At 57.0% G+C, this 23550-nt stretch overlaps 1 protein-coding gene across 4 annotated transcripts in view; it reads right to left on the bottom strand.

Annotated features, from left to right (window-relative positions):
• The window catches only part of MAEA (macrophage erythroblast attacher, E3 ubiquitin ligase), a 53641-nt gene that overhangs the window by 3285 nt on the left and 26806 nt on the right, over positions 1-23550 (bottom strand). The window contains exons 2-7 of one of the 4 annotated variants that reach the window (XM_033213426.1): positions 22726-22908; positions 19288-19491; positions 14244-14366; positions 9574-9650; positions 4565-4673; positions 823-956 (exon numbers count right to left, since the gene is read on the bottom strand). In XM_033213426.1, coding sequence (XP_033069317.1) covers positions 823-956; positions 4565-4673; positions 9574-9650; positions 14244-14366; positions 19288-19491; positions 22726-22908 — 830 coding nt within the window. The remainder of the gene's footprint in view (positions 1-822; positions 957-4564; positions 4674-9573; positions 9651-14243; positions 14367-19287; positions 19492-22725; positions 22909-23550) is intronic. The other 3 variants (XM_033213428.1, XM_033213427.1, XM_033213429.1) reach the window with 3 other exon arrangements.

The following is a 23550-nucleotide window of genomic DNA, read 5'->3' as shown; positions in this document are numbered from 1 at the left end:
AAGTCAGTTGCAGGTGGGACAGAGTCAGTTACAGGAAGGAATCAGTCAAAGGCGGGACAGAGTCAGTCACAGGCAGGGCCACAGTGAGTCGCAGGTGGGGACAGAGTCAGTCGCAGGAGGGAGCAGAGTGAATCACAGGCGGGAAGAAGTCAGTTGCAGGTGGGACACAGTCAGTCACAGGAAGGAATGAGTCACAGGCAGGACAGAGTCAGTCACAGGTGGGGAGAGAGTCAGCCGCAGGCAGGAGCAGTGAGTCACAGGCATGAACTGAGTGAGTCGCAGGTGGGACAGAGTCACAGGCAGGACGGAGTCAGTCATAGGCAGGGGCAGAGTCAGTCACAGGCAGGGGCAGAGTCACAGGCAGACAGAGTCGGTCACAGGCGGGACAGTCAGCCACAGGTGGGACAGAATCAGTCACAGGCAGGGGCCAAGTCAGTCACAGGCAAGGTTCTTGGTAATCACATGGGGAAACTATTCTGAATGGTAATCTCCTCCCAGCCGCCAGAACACATCAGAGTCAGGCTTTTAGATCAATGCTCAGTGCCCATGGCGGCATCTGAGATGATGAGAGAGAGAGGAAGGGTGCCACTTCCCAGAGTGAAGGCTGTGCGACGCATCCAAGGCCCCTCAACATGGCCCCACCCCGACCATCTAGACACTGTGCAGGTGCAGCACGCAGAAGCCCGGGTCTGTCTGTGGTGGGAGGACAAGGGTGGCAAGGTGCCGGGTCAGTGTGTTAAAATGTGCAGGGTCAGTGTGTTAAAATGTGACCAAAGACGCGAACCCCAGGCCAAGCCGCACCACGCACAGGAGGCAGGATACGGTGTCTTGATGGCTGAGAGGCCAGCCTGCAGGGTGAGGGTGAACACAGAGTTGTTTCCCAGCTGGTGTAGTCGGTAGTTGTCGTACCGGAACTGCTGGATCAGCATCCGCCACCGTGCAGGGTCCAGGAGGTCCTGGAATATAGAGGGCAGAGGGTGCTGGGGATGCTCCCAGGGAAGCTCCTGGAACAGCTTAAAAACGTGGGCCATGGTGGGGCAGGTGCCATCGGCCCACAGCCATCCCCCAATGACCCACACACTCTGCACTAAGGGTCAGCACAAAGCATAACTCCCTCAAGTGTTGACTGAAACACACAGTGGGATGAGTGCTGACTTAACTCTGATTTCAACATGCTGCGGGATGAGTGCTGACTTAACTCTGATTTCAACATGCTGCGGGATGAGTGCTGACTTAACTCTGATTTCCACACGCTATAGGGCCAGTGCTGACTTAACTCTCTGATTGCAACACGCTGTGAGGCCAGTGCTGACTTAACTCTGATTTCAACATGATGTGGGACGAGTGCTAACTTAACTCTGATTTCAACACACCGTGAGATAAGTGCTGACTTAACTCTGATTTCAACATGCTGCGGGATGAGTGCTGACTTAACTCTCTGACTTCAACATGCTGCGGGATGAGTGCTGACTTAACTCTGATTTCCACACGCTATAGGGCCAGTGCTGACTTAACTCTCTGATTGCAACACGCTGTGAGGCCAGTGCTGACTTAACTCTGATTTCAACATGATGTGGGACGAGTGCTAACTTAACTCTGATTTCAACACACCGTGAGATGAGTGCTGACTTAACTCTGATTTCAACATGCTGCGGGATGAGTGCTGACTTAACTCTCTGACTTCAACATGCTGCGGGATGAGTGCTGACTTAACTCTCTGACTTCAACATGCTGCGGGATGAGTGCTGACTTAACTCTGATTTCCACACGCTATAGGGCCAGTGCTGACTTAACTCTCTGATTGCAACATGATGTGGGACGAGTGCTAACTTAACTCTGATTTCAACACACCGTGAGATGAGTGCTGACTTAACTCTGATTTCAACATGCTGCGGGATGAGTGCTGACTTAACTCTCTGACTTCAACACACTGCAGGGCCAGTGCTGACTTAACTCTGCGATTTCAACACACCGTGGGGCCAGTGCTAACTCTGTGGTTTCAGCACACTGTAGGGCCAGTGCTGACTTAACTCTGTGATTTCAACAAGCTGCGGGGCCGGTGCTGACTTAACTCTGCTGCACACTGTGACAAAAATGGACTCACAGAGTTGGAAGGACAGCTCAGTGCAGAGAGCACCTCAGAGCATTAGGTGTAAAAACTCTTACTTTAGAGAAATCATGTATGAAACAGAAAATGGCTAGTCCATGTTAGGTTAAAGCATCACAGAACAGAAAATTAAACCTCATTAATGTCTGTCCCTAAATAGCCTCAGGTTTAGACTTGGAGAGACAGCATGTGTGAGCACGGGAGAGAAAAACCTTTACATCAACCCAGAAAGGCCGCTCAGCCTCTAGCTTGGGGGAGACGGCCACACCTGGAGGGAGGGGAGGTGGTCATCAGGGGACGTCACCCGTCAGTCTCCATAAGCTTCTCAGTCTCAGTTTAGGGTAAATGCCACACTTAAATCCAACATTTTGAAAGGCTGCTTTTAATCTCATTCTTGTCTAAAAATCAAAGTCTACAACAGAGGAAGTCCACAGTCCAGAAGGTCCGCATTGAGAAGTAACAGCTCCCGGCACCCTCACTCCCCAGGACCGGTTGCCTCTGGGCCTCTGGTGGCTTCTGTCATTCTCTGAACAAAACGAAGGCTTCCTCCTGTTTCTTGCCTGACCCGTGGCAACAGGGCCCATGTTCTTGCCACGAGACACAGTTTTGCCCCCTGAATCTGGCAACTGATGAGCCTTGGGGCTAGAACTGCCTGCCTCCCTCTTTACCGTACTGCAGGGCTGCGTCCGGCGAGGTGCACGCTCCACCTGGCCTAGGCCTAAAGTCTCAGCGCCCTGTATGTGTCAGCCTTCCTTGCATTTCTAACAAAATCCTCTCTAGAGCAAGCGAGAGAAACAAGGTGCCAACTCACAATCTGGGAAGCTTAGACTCCACCCCTGAAGATCCTCTTAACCTAATGATGGTTTATTGTGAGATGTCCCAAACGCCTGAGATCCAGGAGAATTCAGGCTGAGAAAGCTTCCAGCAGCTTTCAGAAGGCAGCAGGTCTAGGTCTGCCCAGGGCTTTGCAGTCCCTACAGGGACAGGGTAGGGGCTGCTGGGAAACACCCCCGCCTCTGACAGAGACCGGCGCCAGCTCAAAGAACAAACGGTCGACTCCAGGAGGTTTCATCCGCTTCCCCCTTTTCCAGGAACTGAAACTGTTCCCAGCGTGATGAGCACAGGGGTGGGCATGGGGGTGAGCACATGGCGGGCACGGGGTGGTTGCAGAGGTGGGTACACGGTGGGTACACGGGCACGGGGGTGGGTGCAGGGGTGGGCACATGGGCATGGGGGTGCGTGCAGGGGTGGGCACACGGTGGGCATGGGGGTGGGCACAGGGGTGAGTGCAGGGGTGAGCACACAGTGGGCACGGGAGTGGGTGCAGGGATGGGTACACAGTGGGTACAGAGGTGGGTGCAGGGGTGGGCACATGGGCATGGGGGTGGGTGCAGGGGTGCGCACACGGTGGGCACAGGGTGGGCATGGGTGTGGGCACGGGGATGACTGCAGGGGTGAGCACACAGTGGGCACGGGAGTGGGTGCAGGGATGGGTACACAGTGGGTATGGGGGTGGGTGCAGGAGTGAGCACACGGGCATGTGAGTGGGTGCAGGGGTGGGTACACAGTGGGCACAGAGGTGGGTGCAGGGGTGGGCACACGGCACAGGGTGGGTGCAGGGGTGGGCACACGGTGGGGGTAGGGTGGGTGCAGGGGTGGGCACGGGTGCAGAGCGGAGCCACTCACCCAGGAGCAGCTGGCTGCTGGGTTGGGGCCAGGTCTGAGCACAGGGTGCTGGTTAGTGATGGCAGAACCCCCACCCCTACCCCAGTGACCACGGAGACTTGGAGGCTCCAATATTTACAGGTAAAATACAAAGCGTCAGCAAGAGGACCACGGAAACCACAGAAGATGGTACAGCCTAACATCTGACTCGGGCTGCAGAGAAAGGAGAACCAGGGAAACGGGCAAGGAAGCTGGGCCCCGGCTGAACACGCCAGGCTTAAAAGCTTCCTGAACCTTTCTCATTCAACTTTTTTTTTTGGAGACAGGGTCCTGCTCTGTCACCCAGGCTGGAGTGCAGTGGCACAATCTCGGCTCACTGCAGCTTCAACCTTCTGGGCTCAAGTGATCCTCCCACCTCAGCCTCCCGGGTACCTGGACTATAGGCAGGTGCTACCATGCCCAGCTCATTTACAAAAAATTTTTTTGTAGAGATGGGGTCTCACTATGTTGCTCAGGCTGGTCTCAAACTCCTGGGCTCAAGCCATCCTCCCACCTCAGCCTCCCAAAGTGCTGGGATTCCAGGGGTGAGCCACCACACACAGCCCTGATTCAAAATTCTTATGAGCAAAATGGGAATCAAACAAAAAAAGCCTGTCTTGGCAGGCTGGACAGGCTGTGTGGCTGGGACAGGGCCCTCACGTCCCGTCCCATGTATGGAAGCAGTTACAGACCAGAGACACACCCTAGATCCCCACCCCATCACGACACTGACCCCGGGGACGCAGGCCCTACCTTGTACGGGGAGATGTGCGTGTCGGGCGGGAAGGCCAGCATGCCCATGGCCTGGCGCACCTCGTCCAGCTGGCTCCCTTCTGCTTGGCTGAAGTGCTTTCTCGCGTGTCTAAAAAACAACATTTTGGCACATTTAAGTTTGCGTTTTTATTTTAATTCTTAGAGACAGGGTCTTACTCTGTCACCCAGGTTGGAGTGCAGTGGCACAGTCACAGCTCACTGTAGCCTCGAACTCCCGGGCTCAGGCGATCCTCCCAAGAAGCTGAGACCGCAGATGTGCAGCACCATGCCCAGCTAATGTAAAAAATATCTTATTAGAGACAGAGTCTCGCTGTGTTGCCCAGGCTGGTCTCCAACTCCTGGGCTCAAGCCATCTTCCTGCCCCAGCCTCCCAAAGTGCTGGGATTATAGGCATGACCCACTGTACCCGGCCTGCATTCTTAAGCTGAAAAATCTGAGCTAACAGCGTTTATGTCAGAGTCTAGGTACAAAGTAATCGCCTCACTCCAAGCCGACCTGCTGGGTGGGGCTGGGATGGCAGGAGGTGCAGCTCACCTGAGGCTGGAGAAGCAGCTACCAGACACTCCTTCCTCCAGGGACAGGGCACCCAAGCCACACACACAACCCACGGAAAACACCAGAACTGCAAATGGCACCTGCCCCTGAGGCCTCTCCAAAGCGATTCTGGTTTACAAGGAACCCAAACCTTAAGGACTCCCACTGCCCCTGGATGCTTGCCTCTGTGGCCCCTGTGCCCCCAGTGGACCAAGAACGTGTGGTCTTCTCGACTGCAGTCCTTGCTGTTCGGCAGTGACGCCCAGCACAAGCTTCCAAAGAACAGCCTCCCTCAGCCCACAGGCTGGACTCCCTGCAGACCCGGCCCAGCCCTCTCAGCCCTGAGCCTGCCACACACCACATGCAGCCACGATTTTTCCTGAGGCAAGTCTGCAGGATGCACACAGGCCCGCTCCAGGCCAGAACCCCACTCCAGTCACGACAGGTCCCTTTCGAGCTGATCAGAGGGCACCTGCTCACCCCAAGGGCCCCCATTCTCATGCCCCCCCCCACACACACAGGGTCACAGTCCCTCTGGCTGTCCTGAGGACCTGCACCCCCGTATCCCGACCCTCACATGGGTCCCTGTGCACCCCACATCCTCAGCCCTCAGGGGCTCTCCCCCAAAGCGACCCCAATGCACAGAACCAGGGGCCTCAAGTCCCACGTGTGAGTCAGCCCTGTGCCGTCCAGAACAAGGGATGTACCCAGGAACATGGGGCTGAGGAGGTGCCGGGCGGTCACGGTGGCCTCAGAGAAGAGGCAGTGACTGGCAGAGACTGGAGTTAGTGCAGGAGGTGCCCCCGCAGCCCCTTGATGGATGGCACAGTGACCATGTGGTGGGGGCACCACCAGGGGAGCCTGGGGCAGCAGGGAGTGGGGGGTGCCCAGGCTCGGGACCCAGCCTGGGGAGTCCACACGGCTGACCCCACAGGACATATGCAGGGACTGGGAGTCGGGGTGAGTCTCCCAGTACCCACAGGGTGCATGTACAGGGGCTGGGGACGGCCATCCGAGATTCCAGTGCCCGTGCATTCCCATCGTGGAGCATGTGGGGGGGCGTGTCTGAGTCCAGGAGGAGCCCCACCCAACCCCCTCATTCCATCTCTGGAGACAAGTCACCCTTCGTCCTATGCCAAGACTTGCCCACAACACAGCCCACCAGGGCTGTTTCATTCAACGGGCATCTCACCTCCTCCCAGAGCCGCTGAAGAGGGAATTTAATCTCTGTGGTTGACATCTATGAGATCTCATTTGCGTGACCTGGTTTACGCGTCTTATCTATCAATCAAACCCCAGACGGACATCGTCCACCTGACAAGCTGCCTCGCCTTGCACCCCAGGTCCCTGATCCGCAAATCCTGACCCCAAGACAGAAACAGAAAACCTAACAGTGGCGGCTGGCTCTTCTCGGATCGCGTGATGTCAGCATTTGGCCCCAACACACAGAGAACCGCAGCCCAGATATGGGGTCCTCAGAGCAGATCTGGGGAGAATAGCACGGTGTGCATCCATAGGAAACAGGGGAAACAAAACCGTGACTTTTAACAGACTAAATGCAGCCAACATAAGAAACACCAAGACATCAATTTTTCTTTAAAAATATAAACACACGGGCCAGGCACAGTGGCTCACACCTGTAATCCCAGCACTTAGGGAGGCCAAGGCGGGTAGATCGCAATGTCAGGAGTTCGAAATCAGCCTGGTCAACACGGTGAAACCCTGTCTCTACTAAAAATACAAAAATTAGCCAGGCGTGGTGGCCTATGCCTGTAATCCCAGCTACTCGGGAGGCTGAGGCAGGAGAATCACTTGAACCCGGAGGTGGAGGTTGCGATGAGCTGGGATTGTGCCAGGCAACAGAGCAAAACTCCATCTCAAAAAAAAAAAAAACAAAACAAAAAAAAACCAAACACACACAGAAAAAACACCCAGAAGACAAACTTCCTAAACTGTGCCTGGCCAGGCTGAGGCGTGGGTGTGCGACAGACGGCACGGAGCCGCTGACACAAAGCCCCCGAAGTGCAGGCCAGGTCCCAGCCGCCTGGGGTCAGGGATTCACTTACTCATTTACTAAAAATTAAAAACGTTAAAAATTAATCACTAGCAGCTGTACTTTCGCATATGGCAAACCCACAAATGCCCCAGGCAGGGTGAAGCTGCAGCTACCCCAGCCAATGAGGCCCCCTGCCCGGCCCAGCACGCTGGCTCCACAGACAAAACCCACCTCGCCTGCCCCAGTGGACCCAGAGGCTGGGCTGCTGGCCTCAAGCCCTGTAGATGGTGCCCCATGCCCCAGCTCCACGTGGACCATGAGTTCAGTGGTGGACAGGAAGCTCCTGCGGGCTGGGACCCTGGCAGCAGGCGAGAGAGCCCCGCCTGGAACCCTCAGCAGACGCGTGGCCAGGCTTCTCCGCCTTCCCTCTTGTCCAGCCTCAGGGACACATACCACCCTCTGCGCTCCCAGCCAGACACCTGTACTCCCTCACCCCACAAAGGTCCTGCCGACGCCCCACCTGCCACCCCAGCCCAGCTCCCGTGTGCCTTGTGGGTACCTCCAGGGCCACAGTGAGCTGAGGTCGGACTTCCCTGACCAGGCCCTGACACCTGGAGACCCACTCCCAAGACGGCCCCAGCAGAGGACGTAGCTCACACTGCGCCTGCCCCAGAGCACTGGGGTACTGTTTGCCATGCCTGCCCCACCGGGTGCGGAGGCTTCAGGGCAGCACGCGTCTGCGTGGGGGAGGAAGGACACGCACTTCCTAGGACCTGCCTGCTCCTCTGCAACAGATGAGGCCGCAGAGGGCACAGCTCTGAGCTCGGCTCCAGACATGATGAGGAGCAGGCCCTGCGAGTCTCCAGGGCAGATTCTACCCAAAGTAGGGGGAACACAGGTAAACAAACCCTACCCAGAGCGGGGAGAACACCGGCAAATAGACCTTCTATGCGGAGCGGGGGTAACACAGGCAAACAGACCCTTCGCGGAGCCAGCTGCCACCCAGATGAAGACACCTGTGACAGGAGGGGCTGCAGGGAGGGACTCCAGGATGGACATGTTTTGTTCTCAGACTCCTGGGCTGACAGTGGCCGGGGCCCTCAAGGAGACGGAGGCTGACTCAGGATGGAAGCAGGCTGCGGCCGGACAGAGGCCAGCGACACAGGCACCGAAGCTGCACGGAGGAGGCCAGAGCAGAGCAAGAGCTCCTCCTCCTGACAGGGCGCCCCTGGCCGTGTCCCCGGAACACTCACACGCCGCTCTCCATTGGGCTGGGTCCTGAGACCCCTGCTTTAGCCCTTTCAGGCACAGAAGGGCAGTGAGCTCCCCTGCCGCAGGGCCTGGCTCACTTGTGCATGAAGACGAGGCCTGATCTGCCCCCATGCATCCAGGTTGGCATCAGGAGCCAGAGCAGGACCCCGGGCCTCTCCAGGGCCCATGCAGGGGCAGGGACTCGCCACGGTTCTGCCGTGCGTCGTGGGGACTACCCTCAGCACCTCATCACGAGACGCCCACTTCTCTGAATCAGCCCTCTGTGGAACACTCGGCCACCCAGCCCGCTGCAGGTGGATATGGAGTCGCGGCCGGGTTTCTGTGGGCACGGACAGGCGGCCCCTCCTGGCAAACACACCTGCTGGGCACTCACCCGGGAGCTTTGGGCCCGCCCTACACAGCAACTCAAGCGTCACCGCGAGGCTTGGCTGCTCAGGAACCTCCACAGAAGTGAGTGAGATGACCCAGCACTCAAGGAGCAGCCCTGCCCTGAGACGGGGTGAGCACGACTGGCCGACACCGCCCGGGCCAGGCACCCACTGCTGCCTGACGATGCCCGCTCTGGAGAGCCAGTGGGAAGCCAGCGGACAGCCTCTCTTGCTTTGCAGACGCCGTGCACCCTAACTGGGTTGAGCCACAGTGACAGCCAGCATCCCCTCCTCAGGCCTGACTGCCAGGGCGCCACTGGCCTCAGCCCACTGCACAGCACCCTTACATTGGAGACAGGCCAGGGAACCCAGAAGTGCCCTTGCCACACGCTGTCAACATTCCCCAATGACCCTGAGGAACATTCCCAAGCTCAGGGCACTTGGAGCTACCTGAGGACCACACGTCAGAGACATGCCCAAACTACAGAGGCTGGCGGCACTTTCCTGCATGGAAAGGGGCTACCAGGAGTCGTGTGTTTTATGCGGATGGTCGGACGTCAAAGCTGGTTCCCCTGGCAGCTATGGGGGTCTGGGTGCCCACCTGGGGCCACACTTTGGTGGGGGCCCTGTCAGGTTCCAGGCCTCACTCCCCAAGTCCCAATAAGGAACAGTGGGAGAAGCAGCCACCTGAGCGGGCAGGGGTCAGACTCAAGACCCAGGGGACGTCCCAGAACCCAGACCATGACGGGGAGGGCTGGCAGGGGCCGCAGCGGAACATCCTGCCCTCCCTCGATTTGCCGCACGACCGCGATGCCTACCTCACGGCGTCCAGTCTCTTATTCTGCCGGATGAGTTCAATGAACTCCTGGATTCTGAGGCTGAACTCCAGGCAGCTCTGAAGGCAAAGACAAGACGAGGCTTAGACAGCACATCCCACAGAGCCCGGGTGCCCGGGTGCCGCACCCACACGTCTACCAGCAGACCCCACAAGCAAAGCTCTGGAACCCTCTCTCACAGGCACCGGGAAGGCAAGGCTGAGGCTGAAGCTGCCACTTCAGCCTGCAGCTGACTTTCCAGGGAGCACGGGTTCTGAACGTGAGTCCCGCCCCTGCTCCTGCAGCTGCAGCAGACTTTCCAGGGAGCACGGGTTCTGAACGTGAGTCCCGCCCCTGCTCCTGCAGCTGCAGTGGGGTGTGCAGCCACCCAGCATTTCAACTCGAAGGCCGGGGCACTCAGGGTGCTCCCGGGAGCACCAGCCTGGGAGACGCTGGGAGGGCAGAGTAGCAGGTGCGGCCACTGGACCAAAGGCACCAAGCCCTCTGCAAGGACAAAGCAGTTTCCTGGGTCCTGCCCTGATGCCACTGCTTCCTCCTTTACACCCCCACTGGGCCTCTGGACCCATCTATCCCGAGTGTAGACTGGATGCTGGCTTGAGCCCGGGGCTGTTCTGGGAGAACGTGAGCCAGTCCTGTCCTGAGGCACTGATGCCCAGGGCGGGGAGGAGACAGTGACCACACATGGGGGTGCTGGGTGGTGCCTCACAGGAGCAAGAGGCAGAGAAGCAAGCTTGGAGCAGGCAGGACCCAGGGCAGCAGGGCAGGGAACGCCTGTGCCGAGGTTACGGACGGGGGACCCCACAGACACTGGGTGAGAACACAGCCGGCAGAAGCCAGGGCCAGCACCGAGGCCCCAGGCAGGTGGCACATGGAACGGAGGCCTGGCCCAGGGGACCCTGAGGTCCTGGGTGGCTGCGAGGCCAAGGGGCGGCTCCCGCGAAGGGAGCGTGCTTCCAGGATGTGTGGCAGACGGAGAGAGGCTGGGTCGGGGCTGCTGGCTGACAGCAGCGTGCCTGAGGCGGGGGCTGGGGGGAAGCTCCTGCAGGACCAAGTCCCACATGTGTCTGCCTACGAGTCTCTCCCGTGCAGCTAAGGGAAACCCACGGAAGCCCAACTCTCACTCTGAAATCTCAGCAACCTCAGTCCAATGTGGGCCGAGACTTGTGGCTGGGGTGGGAGCAGCGGCAACATGAACCAAAGTCATCCAAGACGAGACGCGGATTCCACAGAAGGGCCATGTCCGTCTAAACCGTAAGATCTTTCGTGTGGTTTCAGGACATTCTCGGGGCTTCACCCCGCAAACAGGATCTAGGCGGGGGCACCACGGAGCACGTCTTGGGCTGGGGGCCACGTTTGTCACTCTGAGTTCACAGGGTCTGGATCTCAGGATGGCATGAACAGAAACTCTACGTGGCAAATGAATCCCCCCCGGATCACTGTATTGAAGTCGAAGCTCATCACCTCCATTTCCCAGAGCTTTTCCCACTGAGCTTTCTGAGAGGCCACCTGTGCTCCAGCCCACCCTGCCTGCCAGCCTTGCTGCCCCAACACACAGAGCACCCACAGCAGTGGCTCCGTGTGGGTGTGGGGAGGGGCTGCCCAGACTCCCGGGGGGCCAGCCAAGGCGCCGAGAGCTACCTGCCTTCCAGGGTGGGGCTCAGAGGGGCTCAGGTCCCTGCCCTGCTGCCCCTGCCCTGTGCCCTCGGCCCCTCACCGCCCTGTGTCCCTAGACAGACAGGTCAACAGGTTGTACGCAGAACTCACAGGTTTGCTCCAAACTGGGGCAGGAGGACTGTCTCTGACCCCAGCAGTGGCAAAGGCTCTGGGTGGCGAGTGCCAGGTTTGGTACAAACCAGCCCAGAGGCACAAGGTCACTGAAGGGTCCCCAGTCCCCACCCCACTAATCAGTAGACAGACTTTGGTCAGCACTCCACTCCCTTCAGAGCCAGCCTGGCCGGAGAGCAAGGGGAGGGCCAGCGGGAAAAGACAGAGGCTCCCCACCAGGGCCCCACCTGCCTCCCAGGGGCCGCCTGATGGCTGCCATGTCTAGAGCAGGCGAGTGCTGGGGCTCTGTCTAAAGGCAGGAAGCAGCTGCCGAGGGGGTGCTCTAGAAGAGCAGGACTCTGCGCCCACTCTAGGTTACCGCTTCACACAGTGGACACCTCAAACCTGCTTTCCAATGGCACCTTTTGCTCTAGTAGGTTACTTTCAATTGGTCCACTAACACGTGTGTCTATGTCGTGAAACTTAGGTATTCAGACCCAAATCTAAAACACCGAGTCTACACTGTCCCATACGGCATGGAGCACCGAGGCTGTGCCCACCCTGAGACAGGCGCCCACACTGATGGCTCTGTGTGGCTTTCGTACAGACGTGCGGCACACAAATCACTGCTTCATGGGCTTCAGGACCACTCGCCCACCCAGGCCTGTGAAATCCATTTCCCAGCCAGGTGAAACTTGGGCCTCAAGTTTCTTTTCCCATCGAGGCTCTCATGGCTGGTCCGAGGGACCCATGAGGGCACCGTCTCGCTCCTCCCTGTCTCCCCACATGCTCCCTGGCGTGCGTGCACATGTGAGCAGACCGCACAGACAGCCATGTACCCTGCCTGGCTCAGTTGCATCTCATACCGGGCATGTTTTCGCATCATTTGGAGTCTTCAGGGCTCATTTCTGGACAGCATCCAAACATGGATTCAGGCCCCATCCAGTCTCAATTTCATCCAACACCAGGCACACTCAACCAATCTCAACTCATCCAACACCAGGCACGCTCATCCAATCTCAACTCATCCAACACCAGGCACGCTCAACCAATCTCAACTCATCCAACACCAGGCACGCTCAACCAATCTCAACTCATCCAACACCAGGCACGCTCAACCAATCTCAACTCATCCAACACCAGGCACGCTCAACCAATCTCAACTCATCCAACACCAGGCACGCTCACCAATCTCAACTCATCCAACACCAGGCACGCTCAACCAATCTCAACTCATCCAACACCAGGCACGCTCAACCAATCTCAACTCATCCAACACCAGGCACGCTCAACCAATCTCAACTCATCCAACACCAGGCACGCTCAACCAATCTCAACTCATCCAACACCAGGCACGCTCAACCAATCTCAACTCATCCAACACCAGGCACGCTCATCCACCAGGTATCCAATCTCAATTTCATCCAACACCAGACACACTCATCTGCCAGGCATCCAATCTCAACTCATCCAACACCAATCTCAACTTTATCCAACACCAGGCATACTTATCCCCTAGGCACGCATTCAGGGCCCCAAGTCCTGGCCCTGCCTGTCCCCATAGCAGCTTCAGACAGGTCATGTGCCTGCAGTAAGCCCCCAACACCCTCCAGCAACACTGTCTGGTAGGTAACTAGGGCTTGCAGAAATATCCTGGCAGCACCAAGAACCTATCTTCCCTCTGACGTCCACATGAAATGGCCCCGGCAGAGTTCCCACCGTGAGGCGTGTGCCGGCTCTCTGGGAGAGAATGTGGGGCCGGCACTGTGTGCTGGGGCCGTGGGTTACATATCAATTCTGGCTTTCCCTTCAGGGTTTCCACACCAACATCCTCACTCTCTTAAGGGGAGCCATGGCTGCTCCGCTTTTCACCCCGTCTTTGCTTTGTGCTTGTTTTGGTGGCCCTGAGTGGCAGTGTGTCACTCCTGGCTGGTAACTGTGTGCACCCTGCCAAACTCGGCCGGGGTGGGGTTAAGCAGCGCTCAGTTTAGAAAACAGAAGAGTTTTGCTAATGGAGGCAGAGGTGTTAATATAAGACATTTCTGCAAGCCCCTAGGGTGACAATGCCTTTTAACAAGCAGGTTTAAATTCTGTCATTTAACAGTCCATTTTTTAAGCCTCTTTTGGTCTCTAGAAAAGTGGGTACTTGGCCGGGCACAGTGGCTCACGCCTGTAATCCCAGCACTTTGGGAGGTTGAGGCAGGCGGATCACAAGGTCAGGAGATTGAGATCATCCTGGCCAACATGGGGAAATCCCATGTCTACTACAAATACAAGAATTGGCTGGGCATGGTGGCGCGTGCCTGTAATCCCAGCTACTCAGGAGGCCGAGGCAAGACAATCGCTTAAAGACGGAGGCAGACATTGCAGTGAGCCAAGATCGCGCCACTGCACTCCAGCCTGGCGACAAAGCAAGATTCCGTCTCAAAAAAAAAGAAAAAAAGAAAAGTGGGTATTCATTAACAGTATCACAGCCCAGAGCGCTGCAGCCTCGCAGATGGAGAATGGCTTTCCAACCAGCTTTTCTGTGTCTATAACTGACTGCAGGGAGCCCATGGAGCAGCTCCCATGGAGCAGGACTGATGTGTCTCCAGGTTCCAAGTCCAGCAGCCCCAAACATGCTATGTGCACGTGGTCAGCCTCCCATAACTGATCCCTCTGAGCCTCATGCCAGGTGTATGCAAACTGCAATGCCAAATGAGGTGCACTTTTCCGGATTTTAGCCTAAAAGTACAACACAACCACCAAAAAAACTCCCAAACCCAACCCCCACCTTACAAACCAAAACCACACTACTGTGAACCACCAGGCGAGGGGGTGCTGGCTGCAGGGCGGGTGGCGCGGCCTCGGCCCCGACCCACCCCACCCCAACCTGGGAGTCTGTGCACCTTCATCTTCCGCAGCCGGGACTTGTTGTCATGGCACCAGGCCAGGCAGGTGGCCGTCTCACGCCTCTCCAGGGACTCCTCCACCTCTTTGGCCGTCAGGAACATCTCAATATTCACTAGGTCCTTAGAAGAAGGAAGCAGCTCCTGGTCAGAATGTGCTGGCTCAAGGCCCCCATGCCACCCTCCCGCACCCCAGCCTCCACGAGGAAGGGCCCAGCACCAGCCCCCACTCGAGATGCATCTCCAGTCCACACCGTGAGTCAGCACTCATGGACTACTCGGGGCTGCTCTGAGATCCGAGGAACAGAATAGCCCCCAAGGACCAAAAGGTCAGACGCTCACGTGGACAGCAGCCACGGCCGGGCAAGGGAGCCAGGCTGGCCTCGCCTGTCCCATGGAGAGGAGCTGCCGAGACACATACGCAGGCGGGGCCAGGACACGTACCAGGTGGGGCCAGGACACGTGCCAGGCGGCCTTATCTCCACTCCCCACAGCCCCCCAGCACATCTACAGCCCCTCCCTGGGCAGCCCCCTCATTTTAAAACCAACAGTAAGTGAATAATAACATGCTAAATAATATATAAACACATTATGGCTAGTATCACGGTAGTTACAACCCATGATTTACACATAAAAAAAGAGAAACCCAAAGTAACCCAGGCTTAGCATCGAGGCTCCGCGAGTGGCCGGGCACAGCGGGTGGGTGCTCAGTGCCCAGCAGTGGAACCCATGGTCACCGGCTGAGGCAGGACAGCAGCCAGCCCGGACTCCACCAGGCACCGCAAGGCTGGGGGTGAGCGCCCACGTGGTCCTCAGCAGCAATGACTCCCGACTTTCCCTAGTGGGACCAAGGGCAGCACCTCCACCTGCACACGGCCCAAGACCCAACGGCCTAGGGTGAGGCCACAGATCACCCCCGGCTCCCACAACCCCATGTCTGGACACCGGCCTCACAGAGGGTCCCACAACCCCATGTCTGGACACCGGCCTCACAGAGGGTCCCACAGCCCCATGTCTGGACACCGGCCTCACAGACGCGCGGTTTTCTTTGATGATTTCCCGTTTCTGAAACCCCTCATAGCGTAGTTTTCTTGCATCTTTTCTTTGATGATTTCTCTTTTCTGAAACCCCTTCATCGTGCTTTCTTGCATGTTTGCTTTGATGATTTCTCTTTGCTGAAGCCCCTTCACGGCAGGCGAATGTTGGGTCTCCCACAAAGTCTTGCTTTGTTTTGCAACTTAAAAAATTTTTTTTTTTTTTTTTTGGTGACAGGGTCTCGCTCTCTTGTCCAGACTGGATGGAATGCCATAGTGAGATCATGGCTCACTGTTGTCTCAAGTTCCTGGGCTCAAGTGATCATGCCACCTCAGCCTCCTGAGTAGCTGCGACTATAGGCACACACTATCATGCCCAGTTAATTTTTTGTTTTTATAGAAATAGGGTCTTGCCACATTGCCCAGGCTGGTCTTGAACTCCTGGGCTCAAGTGATCCTCCCACCCTGGTCTCCCAACGGCCTTGTTTTGTAGTTTTGCTCTAAATTTCAGGAGGTGGCTCCTGGTCTGTCTCCTGCCTCAAGTCCCATCCTCACACAGCCTCAGGGTCTGAACCCAGCTGGATCTCTCTCACTGAGGGTTTCTCCAATGTCCGGGTCTCTGGTTGTGAGTCACAGGAAAGATGTGAGGCCAGCTGGCAGCAGACTTGTACGTCAACTGAAACTGGAAACCGTCTAAGTGAAGTGGTTTTCTGTCTCACACAAAATGCTCACGTTGACTTTTGTTTGTTTTGAAACAGGGTGTCGTCCTGTTGCCCAGGCTGGAGTGCAGTGGTAAGATCTTGGCTCACTGCAGCCTCCACCTCCTGGGCTCAAGTGATCCTCGCACTGCAGCCTCCAGAGTAGCTGGGACCCCAGGTGCCCGCCACCACTCCCAGCTGATTTGAAAAAAATTTTGTAGAGAAGGCTTCTCACTTTGTTGCCCAGGCTGGTCTCAAACTCCTGGGCTCAAGGCAGCCTGGTGCTCTCTTGGGCGGCCTTCCCTCGGCGGCAGCCTTCCTGTCCTGTTCCTGGGCGGCCTTCCCTGGGCGGCAGTTTCCTGTCCTGTTCCTGGGTGGCCTTCCCTTGGCAGCAGTTTCCTGTCCTGTCTCGTCTGGGACCTTCCTCCAATCCAGAGCATGAGGGTATTTTCCTAAGTTTGTTATGTCTCCAATTTTGGTGCACAGGAATTTTGGTGCACAGGAATTTTGGTGCACAGGTATGAAACCAGGGGTCCCGTGAGGGAATTCCATGGCGCCCCCTACAGGAAGTCCAGGTCTGACCAGTGCAGCAGGGGTTTACATTTCCACAGCCTGGCAGTTCCCCCTCGGCCACAGCAGCACCTTCCCCGGGGCCTCCTAGTGCTGTGGTCGCCTGTGGTCAAAAACGATTCCTCAGCTCAATACCCTCGGGAGCATCTCAGCAGGAATAACTCCTCCCCCGCAACCCGGTCCTCGTGGACTCTGCACACGCCCGCCTTCTTCCATACAGCAGCTCCAGGCCCTCTTTGGGACAGATACGCTCAGGGTGCCCCAACACCTCGAGTCTAGCCTGTCTCATCCTGCTGAGACCTACTCCAGCTGGCCTTAGAATCATCAGCCCTCCCATATCCACCCTGCTCTACGCACCTCTGTGGAACACGCGGCCTGTGCCCACCACAGGACCCCCTTCTTTCACCTCACGCCTCTCTCCCCCAACACAGCACAAGTTCCCTGGGGCCAGGGGCACCCACAGCTTATGCTTCAGCAGGCACCGCCAGATGTGCTTGGCCACACCCCATAGGTTGCAAGGACAGTGTGCTGGACGTTTAGGAGAGGAGAGCCAGTTTATCTGTGAACACACTGAGGGGCCGCCCCAAGCAGCCAGGACATGTGGGCAGCACAGAGTGAGGGCCTGTGCATTGGGGGAAGCCAGGCACACAGGGCCAGGGAGGCAGGTGGGTGGGACAGGCACGTGGGACAGGGGCACCAGAGCTGACATGTGCCTGCCCCACTGTCAGTCACGTGAGCCTTGGCAGGTGCAGGTGAGAATGCCCTTCCCTGACACCCAGGTGGAGGAAACATGGCACCAGATGGAGGCCACAGGAGCCCAGTAGGCAACGCAGCAGAGGCAACACAGACGACCTCGTCCAGCGACAAGAATGCTCGGTGCACACCGGAGCAGCTGTGAGTCATGATCTGGAGACCTCAGACACTTGACAAGACCGCAGGGCAGCTGGGGGCACCAGCCCTGGCCACCGCAGAGGACCAGTGTACTTTGCCATCTGGCAGATCCACTCACAGCACAGCTATGACACGTCACATTCACGTTTGTGAACCGAGATGCCGCACCCCAGGGGTGTCGAGAGTAACAGCGTTGAGCGGGTCTGGGCAGGTGAGTGCCTCCAGGACACGAGGACTCACTCGCTCACCCTGCCCCCTGGGCAGCTGCTCGCCACTCCCCTCCTGGAGGACAGGATGGACACTGCACACACACGAGCAGGGAGGCCGTGCAGCAGTGGGGAGAAGGCACGGGTGGGAGGGCAGCATTTGAGAGAAGCTGAACCAGGCTCGGGACAAATGCCGAGGACAGGAGCCAGTGAGAGGCGGAGCCAGGTGGGTCTCTGGGTGAGTCCGGAATGTGGGGCTTGTAGGTGAGTCCAGAGTGTGGGGCCGGGGTGGACCTGCAGGTGAGTCTGGAGTGTGGGGGCCGGGGTGGACCTGCAGGTGAGTCTGGAGTGTGAGGCCTGCGGATGAGTCTGGAGTGTGGGGCTGGGTGGGCCTGGGGGTGAGTCTGGAGTGCCCCAGGGCAGGGGAGCTGGGCAGGAGTGGGATGGGAGTGTGGGGGAGGCTGTGAGCCAGCAGGGCCTGCAGATGGCCGCATGGGGACGTGAGTGTGGCCCCACAGGCACCTGAGACCTTGCACTGCAAAATGTGAGCCGCCTCCATGGCTGGGAAGGGAGCCTTGTGCTGGGGTTGAATGTGGCCAGGACTGAGGTCCATCATGCCCCAGGTGGGAGCCACACACATGTGGGTGGGATTTAAGCCGTGGAAAGAGAAGACCCCTGGTTAGGCAGAAGCAGGGAGGAGGTGGGCTGAGGAGCCGTGGCAGGGAGTGGCATGGGAGGGAGGCCTGTGGGGCCAGGTGCATGGCCGGGCATGGGGAGGCTGGGCTCATGGCAAGCCATGGGGCACGCTCCTCTCACACAAATGCTGCCTGAGAGGTTCTCAAGCGTTGTCATCTTAGTCAAATGGAACACGGATGCCACCTTAACCTGAGTCAGGTGAGGCCGTACACCCACAGCGGGATCTGGACAGGGGCAAGGGCGATGGGCCCAAGTGCTGGTCTAGGAGGCTCCAACTGCCATGGGCCCCCACGGCGGTGGACAAATGCCCGATGGCGGAGGGGCTGCCCCAGTTAACCTGGCCCAAAGGTGCGGAAGAGTCTATCAAGGCAGCCGAGGGCAGAGGGCAGCACCGTCCGGTGTCTGCTCAGCTGTACCCGTGGAGGGCAAGGGTGCCACATGTTTCTACAGCCAACCAGGGTGACACAGAAAACACGGAAAACGCACCCTGCCTAAGATAAAGGCAAAGCCCTCACAAGGCAGCAAGGGAGCATGTGCCAGTGCGAAACCCAGGGTGCAGGTATCAGGTGGGAAAATCCTAAGCAGGATGTGTGGAGACGCCACAGGGAAATGAGAAGAACCTGGAGAGCCGCTTAGACACTGACTTTCTGCCTTCAGAAGACGAAGCCCCCGCTGCGTTTCCACAAAGGGTCAGGGCCTCTCAGCTAGGGAGGAGGCCCTCACCACCGCGCAGACACACACGGGGCCGGGAGAAACATGCACATGGAGGGGGACACGCACATGGCGGGGACGGGGACACGCACATGGGGGGAGGAGAACACACACACATGGGAGGAGGGGGACACACACACTGGAGGGAGGGGAACACACGCACACGGGGGTGAGGACATGCACATGGGGGGAAGGGGGACACACAGGGGGAGGGGAACACACACACATGGGCACCCACCTCGATGCCGCTCTGGCGCGCCAGCTTGACGGCCGTGTTGTAGTAGCCGCAGCGCAGCAGGTGCTCCACCATCATGCGGTCCATGCGCTTCCTCTTCCAAACGCTGGCCGCCGCTGGCTGGTCACTGCTGTGCTCTTTGAGGTGCTCGATCCGGCGCTTACACAGCTTGGCGCTCTCGTCCTCGGCCTGGATGGACTCCACCGCCTGAGCCACACACAGCAGACACCCGGTCAGGACAGGGACGCCCTGCAGCCCTGCGCCACGGGAGGCCAGGCTGCCCCAACCCACAACACTCACAAGGAGAAAAGCGGGGATCGCGGGACAGGGAAAAACCACGCTCTCCCGAGTCCGCCAGGCAGGTGTGCCCGGCCCAAGAGCTGTAGACCAAGGCAGTGAAAAATCCACCACCTGGGTCTGCAGCTTCTCTCCGTCAGTTCTGGCGTTATATTAACGTACCCTGAAGCCATGTTGCCAGATGCACGCAGCTTTACATTTGCTATGCCTTTCTGGTTAAACTGTTTATCGTTACAAGGTGACTTTAACAAATCTTTTGCAATGCTTTTTTTCTTAAAGTCAATTTCGTTAAAAATGAATCGAGCTAGATAGAAACGTTCCAGGCCTGTGCTGCCCAACACAGCTGCCGCCAGCCCACGTGGCTGCCACACACTGAAGGGCAGTGGTGCAACTGAGGAACTGAATTCTTCATTACAGTTTAACAGCACGCACGGCAACAGACGACTGGACAGATCCAGGACTCGGGCTGGCTTCTTTCAGCACATTCTACGAATCTTGGCTTCCAACTGCTGTGCAGAAATCAGCTGTCCCTGCTGTCTGCTGCCCCTTTGGAGGTGATCTTTTGCCCTTAGTTGATTTTCAAATATTTCTCTGTCTGTTTTCTTTGATTCCACCATGTCGGTTTATTCTCACTTACCCTGTGTAGGATTCTGACCTGGTGGTACTCATCAGTTCTGAAGCCTTGCTCACTCTCCCAGCACCACCTCTGTCCCCGCCCACGCGTGGGCTCTGGTGAAACACACCGCAGCTTTCTGCTCTATTCTGTGCTTTACTCTCGCAGCCACTTTGATTTTTCAATCTCTGTGTTCCATTCTAGATCATTACTTCAGACCCACCCTCCAGTTCACTAATTCCGTCTTTAGCTTTGTCTAGCTGTTAACTGTTGAACTGTTATAGGCAAACGTTGAGTTTTTCACTTTTGTTATTATATTTCCCATTTATTGAAGTTTTAATTCTTTTTAAACTCTAAATCTCTCCCTTTTTTTTTAAGAGACAGAGTCTCTGTGCAGGCTGAAGTGCAGTGGTGCAATCTCAGCTCACTGCAACTTCCAGCTCCTGGGTTCAAGCGATTCTCCCGCCTCAGCCTCCCGAGTAGCTGGGACCACAGGCGCACACCATGTCTAGCTAATTTTTCTGTATTTTAATAGAGACGGGGTTTCGTCATGTTGGCCAGGCTGGTCTTGAACTCCTGACCTCAGGTGATCCACCTGCCTCGGCCTCCCAAAGTGCTGGGATTACAGGTACCAGCCACTGTGCCTGGCCAATCACTTTTTTTTTTTTTTTTTAAGACAGTGTCTCGCTCTGCTGCCCAGGCTGGAGTACAGTGACACAATCTCTGCTTGCTGCAGCCTCGACCTCCTGGGCTCAAGCAATTCTCCTGCCTCAGCCTCCCAAGTAGCTGAGACTACAGGTGTGTGCCACCACGCCTGGCTAATACTTTTTGTACAGATGGGGTTTTGCCATGTTGCCCGGGCTGGTCTCAAACTCCTGGGCTCAAGCAATCTACCTGCCTCGCCCTTCCAAAGTGAGCCACGGCGTCCAGCCTTAAATCACTTTTTATACTTTCTGTTCCCTGCAGAGATTTTCAAACTCTTTTGAGATAGGGTCTCACTATCGCCCAGCTAGAGAGTGCAGTGGCATGATCATGGCTCACTGCAGCCTTGACCTCCTGGGCTCAAGCAATCCTTCTGCCTCAGCCTCCTGAGTAACTGCTGGGACTACAGGAGGTCACCAGTACCCTTGGCTATTTTTTTTATGTTTTGTGGAGATGGGGTCTCCCTATGTTGCCCAGGCTGGTCTCAAACTCCTGGACTCAAGTGATTCTGCTGCCTCAGCTTTCCACAGTGCTTTCCAGGCGTGAGCCACCACACCCAGCCTCTTTCTGTTCTTTAAGCACAGTAAGGTGTGGCACCTGGCAGCCCCCACACCTGCAGTCCGTGCAGCCCTCTGTCTACTGTCTGCTGGGTCTCCAATCCACCGTGGTGTCTTGAAACAGGGTATCACTGGCACCCAGGCTGTCTCTGTGCTGCATGTTGTACTTGAAAACTCAGAATCTAAGAATCATCGTATGCCCATATTGAAGGTATTCTCCCCATGAAAGAATCTGAATTGACTCTACCCGGAGCTGGAAGGCACCACCAGACTCCAGCCGGGACCACCTCACTGGAGTGAAGGCTAAGGGTCTCCGATCACCCCAGTCCTCTGAACCTAAGCTGCAACACTGTGTCAATGCCAGTCCACTGCTGGTACACCTCCCCCGAGCTGTAATACTGTGGGGTCCCAGCTTCTCTCCACTGGGCCCCACTTTCCATGGCCTGAGTCATCGGTCCTTACCTCCATCTGGCCTGGCCAACACTCTGGGGGCAACAGCAGTCTCTTGCTGCTCACCTCTGACTCCCTGCCCGCCGGTTCTGGCCTGGTGATTCCTTTCTGTTTCATATTCTAGTGCGATGTTTCAAGATATCTTATCCCACTTTCTGGGTGTCTTCAGTGGGCCAGATTAGTCCCAATGCCGCTGTCCACCAATCCCAGTGACAAGGAACTCCACACTCTCCTTGGAGGTGAAATTCCATCTAAAAATAATCAATCAGGCCGGGTGCAGTGACTCACGCCTGTAATCCCAGCTTTGGGAGGCCAAGGCAGGTGAATCACCTGAGACCAGGAGTTCGAGACCAGCCTGGCCAACATGGTGAAACCCCATCTCTACTAAAAATACAAAAATTAGCCAGGCACAGTGGCACGCACCTGTAATCCCAGCTACCCGTGAGGCTGAGGCAGGAGAATTGCGTGAACCCAGGACATGGAGGCTGCAGTGAGCCAAGATTGCACCACTGAACTCCAGCCTGAGTGACAGAGCGAGACTCTATCTCAAAAAAAAAAAATCAATCAACCTGCTGTACATCCTGGCCTCCCTGTGGTCTGGGCTCTGGACACTCCTGGAACAAGACAATACGGTCCCTACAGGAACAGGAAGCTGGCCTGCTCAGCCGACAGTGGCCCCAGAAGGCAAGCAGCAGGGAAGAGGGCCCCCAACCACACCTCCCACATTCCCACCATAGCAGCTTGCCTGTCTTAGGCCTCATTTTCAAGACAAAAGGGGTGTCCATGCCCCCGGCCAAAGAGGGACCACCGGGCGGGACCAACCTTCCTCTTGAGGACGCTGAGCTTCTCCACCACGCCGTCCAGCAGGCTGACCACGGAGTCCACGGCGGGGCAGCCGCTCAGTGTCTTCTCCAGCTCGGCCACCACCATGGTGACGTGGCTGGTCTCTCGGTCAATGTTCTTCTGAGCGGCGCGAAAGCGTTTGTTCAGCGTCTCGTAGGGCACCTAGAGAGGAAGGAGGATGGTGAGGAACCGCTCCCCTGGTGTGAGCCCCACCAGCCCCGCACCCAGGACACACCACGTCTCCTCATGGCACTTGCAGAGGCAGAAGTCTCAGGAGGTTCGTGGTCTCAAAGGATCTACTCTAAACCTCAACCAAGACCCACAAAAGCCCTGGTGAGCGGAGAGCCACTCCACATCCCTGGATGAGAAGCAACCCCAATTTTTGCGAAAAACATTGTAAGTGTATGTAGGCAAACTAATCCCAAAGTTCATCCAGAATAATGAACAGTCCAAGAAATTTCCAAACAGGAGAGGAGTGACCAGGGCGTGAGGCCATCAGACGGTAAAACACAGGATTGGCCGGTGATCAGCTAGGCTGGTGCGGCTGCAGGCACCACCACATGAGGCCGGGCCGGGCAGGGACAAGAGTGCACGGGGTGTGGGCTCCACACGGGTTGGGGTTGGGCACAGCAAGCCTCAAACACGCAGGTGAAGCCACAGCGCACAACTCACACCCTCCTGCACAAGAGCATTTGCCTTTCCACTCATGAAAATCATCCATTCCCTATGGAAAATAAGTGTATCAAGGAGAATCTTAACGTCATCGTTAGTTTTCTGTCCCTCTGGAGAGAAGCGCTGCTGAGT

The sequence above is a fragment of the Trachypithecus francoisi genome, unplaced genomic scaffold (genome assembly GCF_009764315.1).
Source record: "Trachypithecus francoisi isolate TF-2019V2 unplaced genomic scaffold, Tfra_2.0 Lachesis_group1, whole genome shotgun sequence".
In the NCBI taxonomy this organism is placed as follows: domain Eukaryota; kingdom Metazoa; phylum Chordata; class Mammalia; order Primates; family Cercopithecidae; genus Trachypithecus; species Trachypithecus francoisi.
The sequence above is the reverse complement of the archived record's forward strand: the minus strand, read 5'-3'. Positions and strand labels throughout refer to the sequence as shown.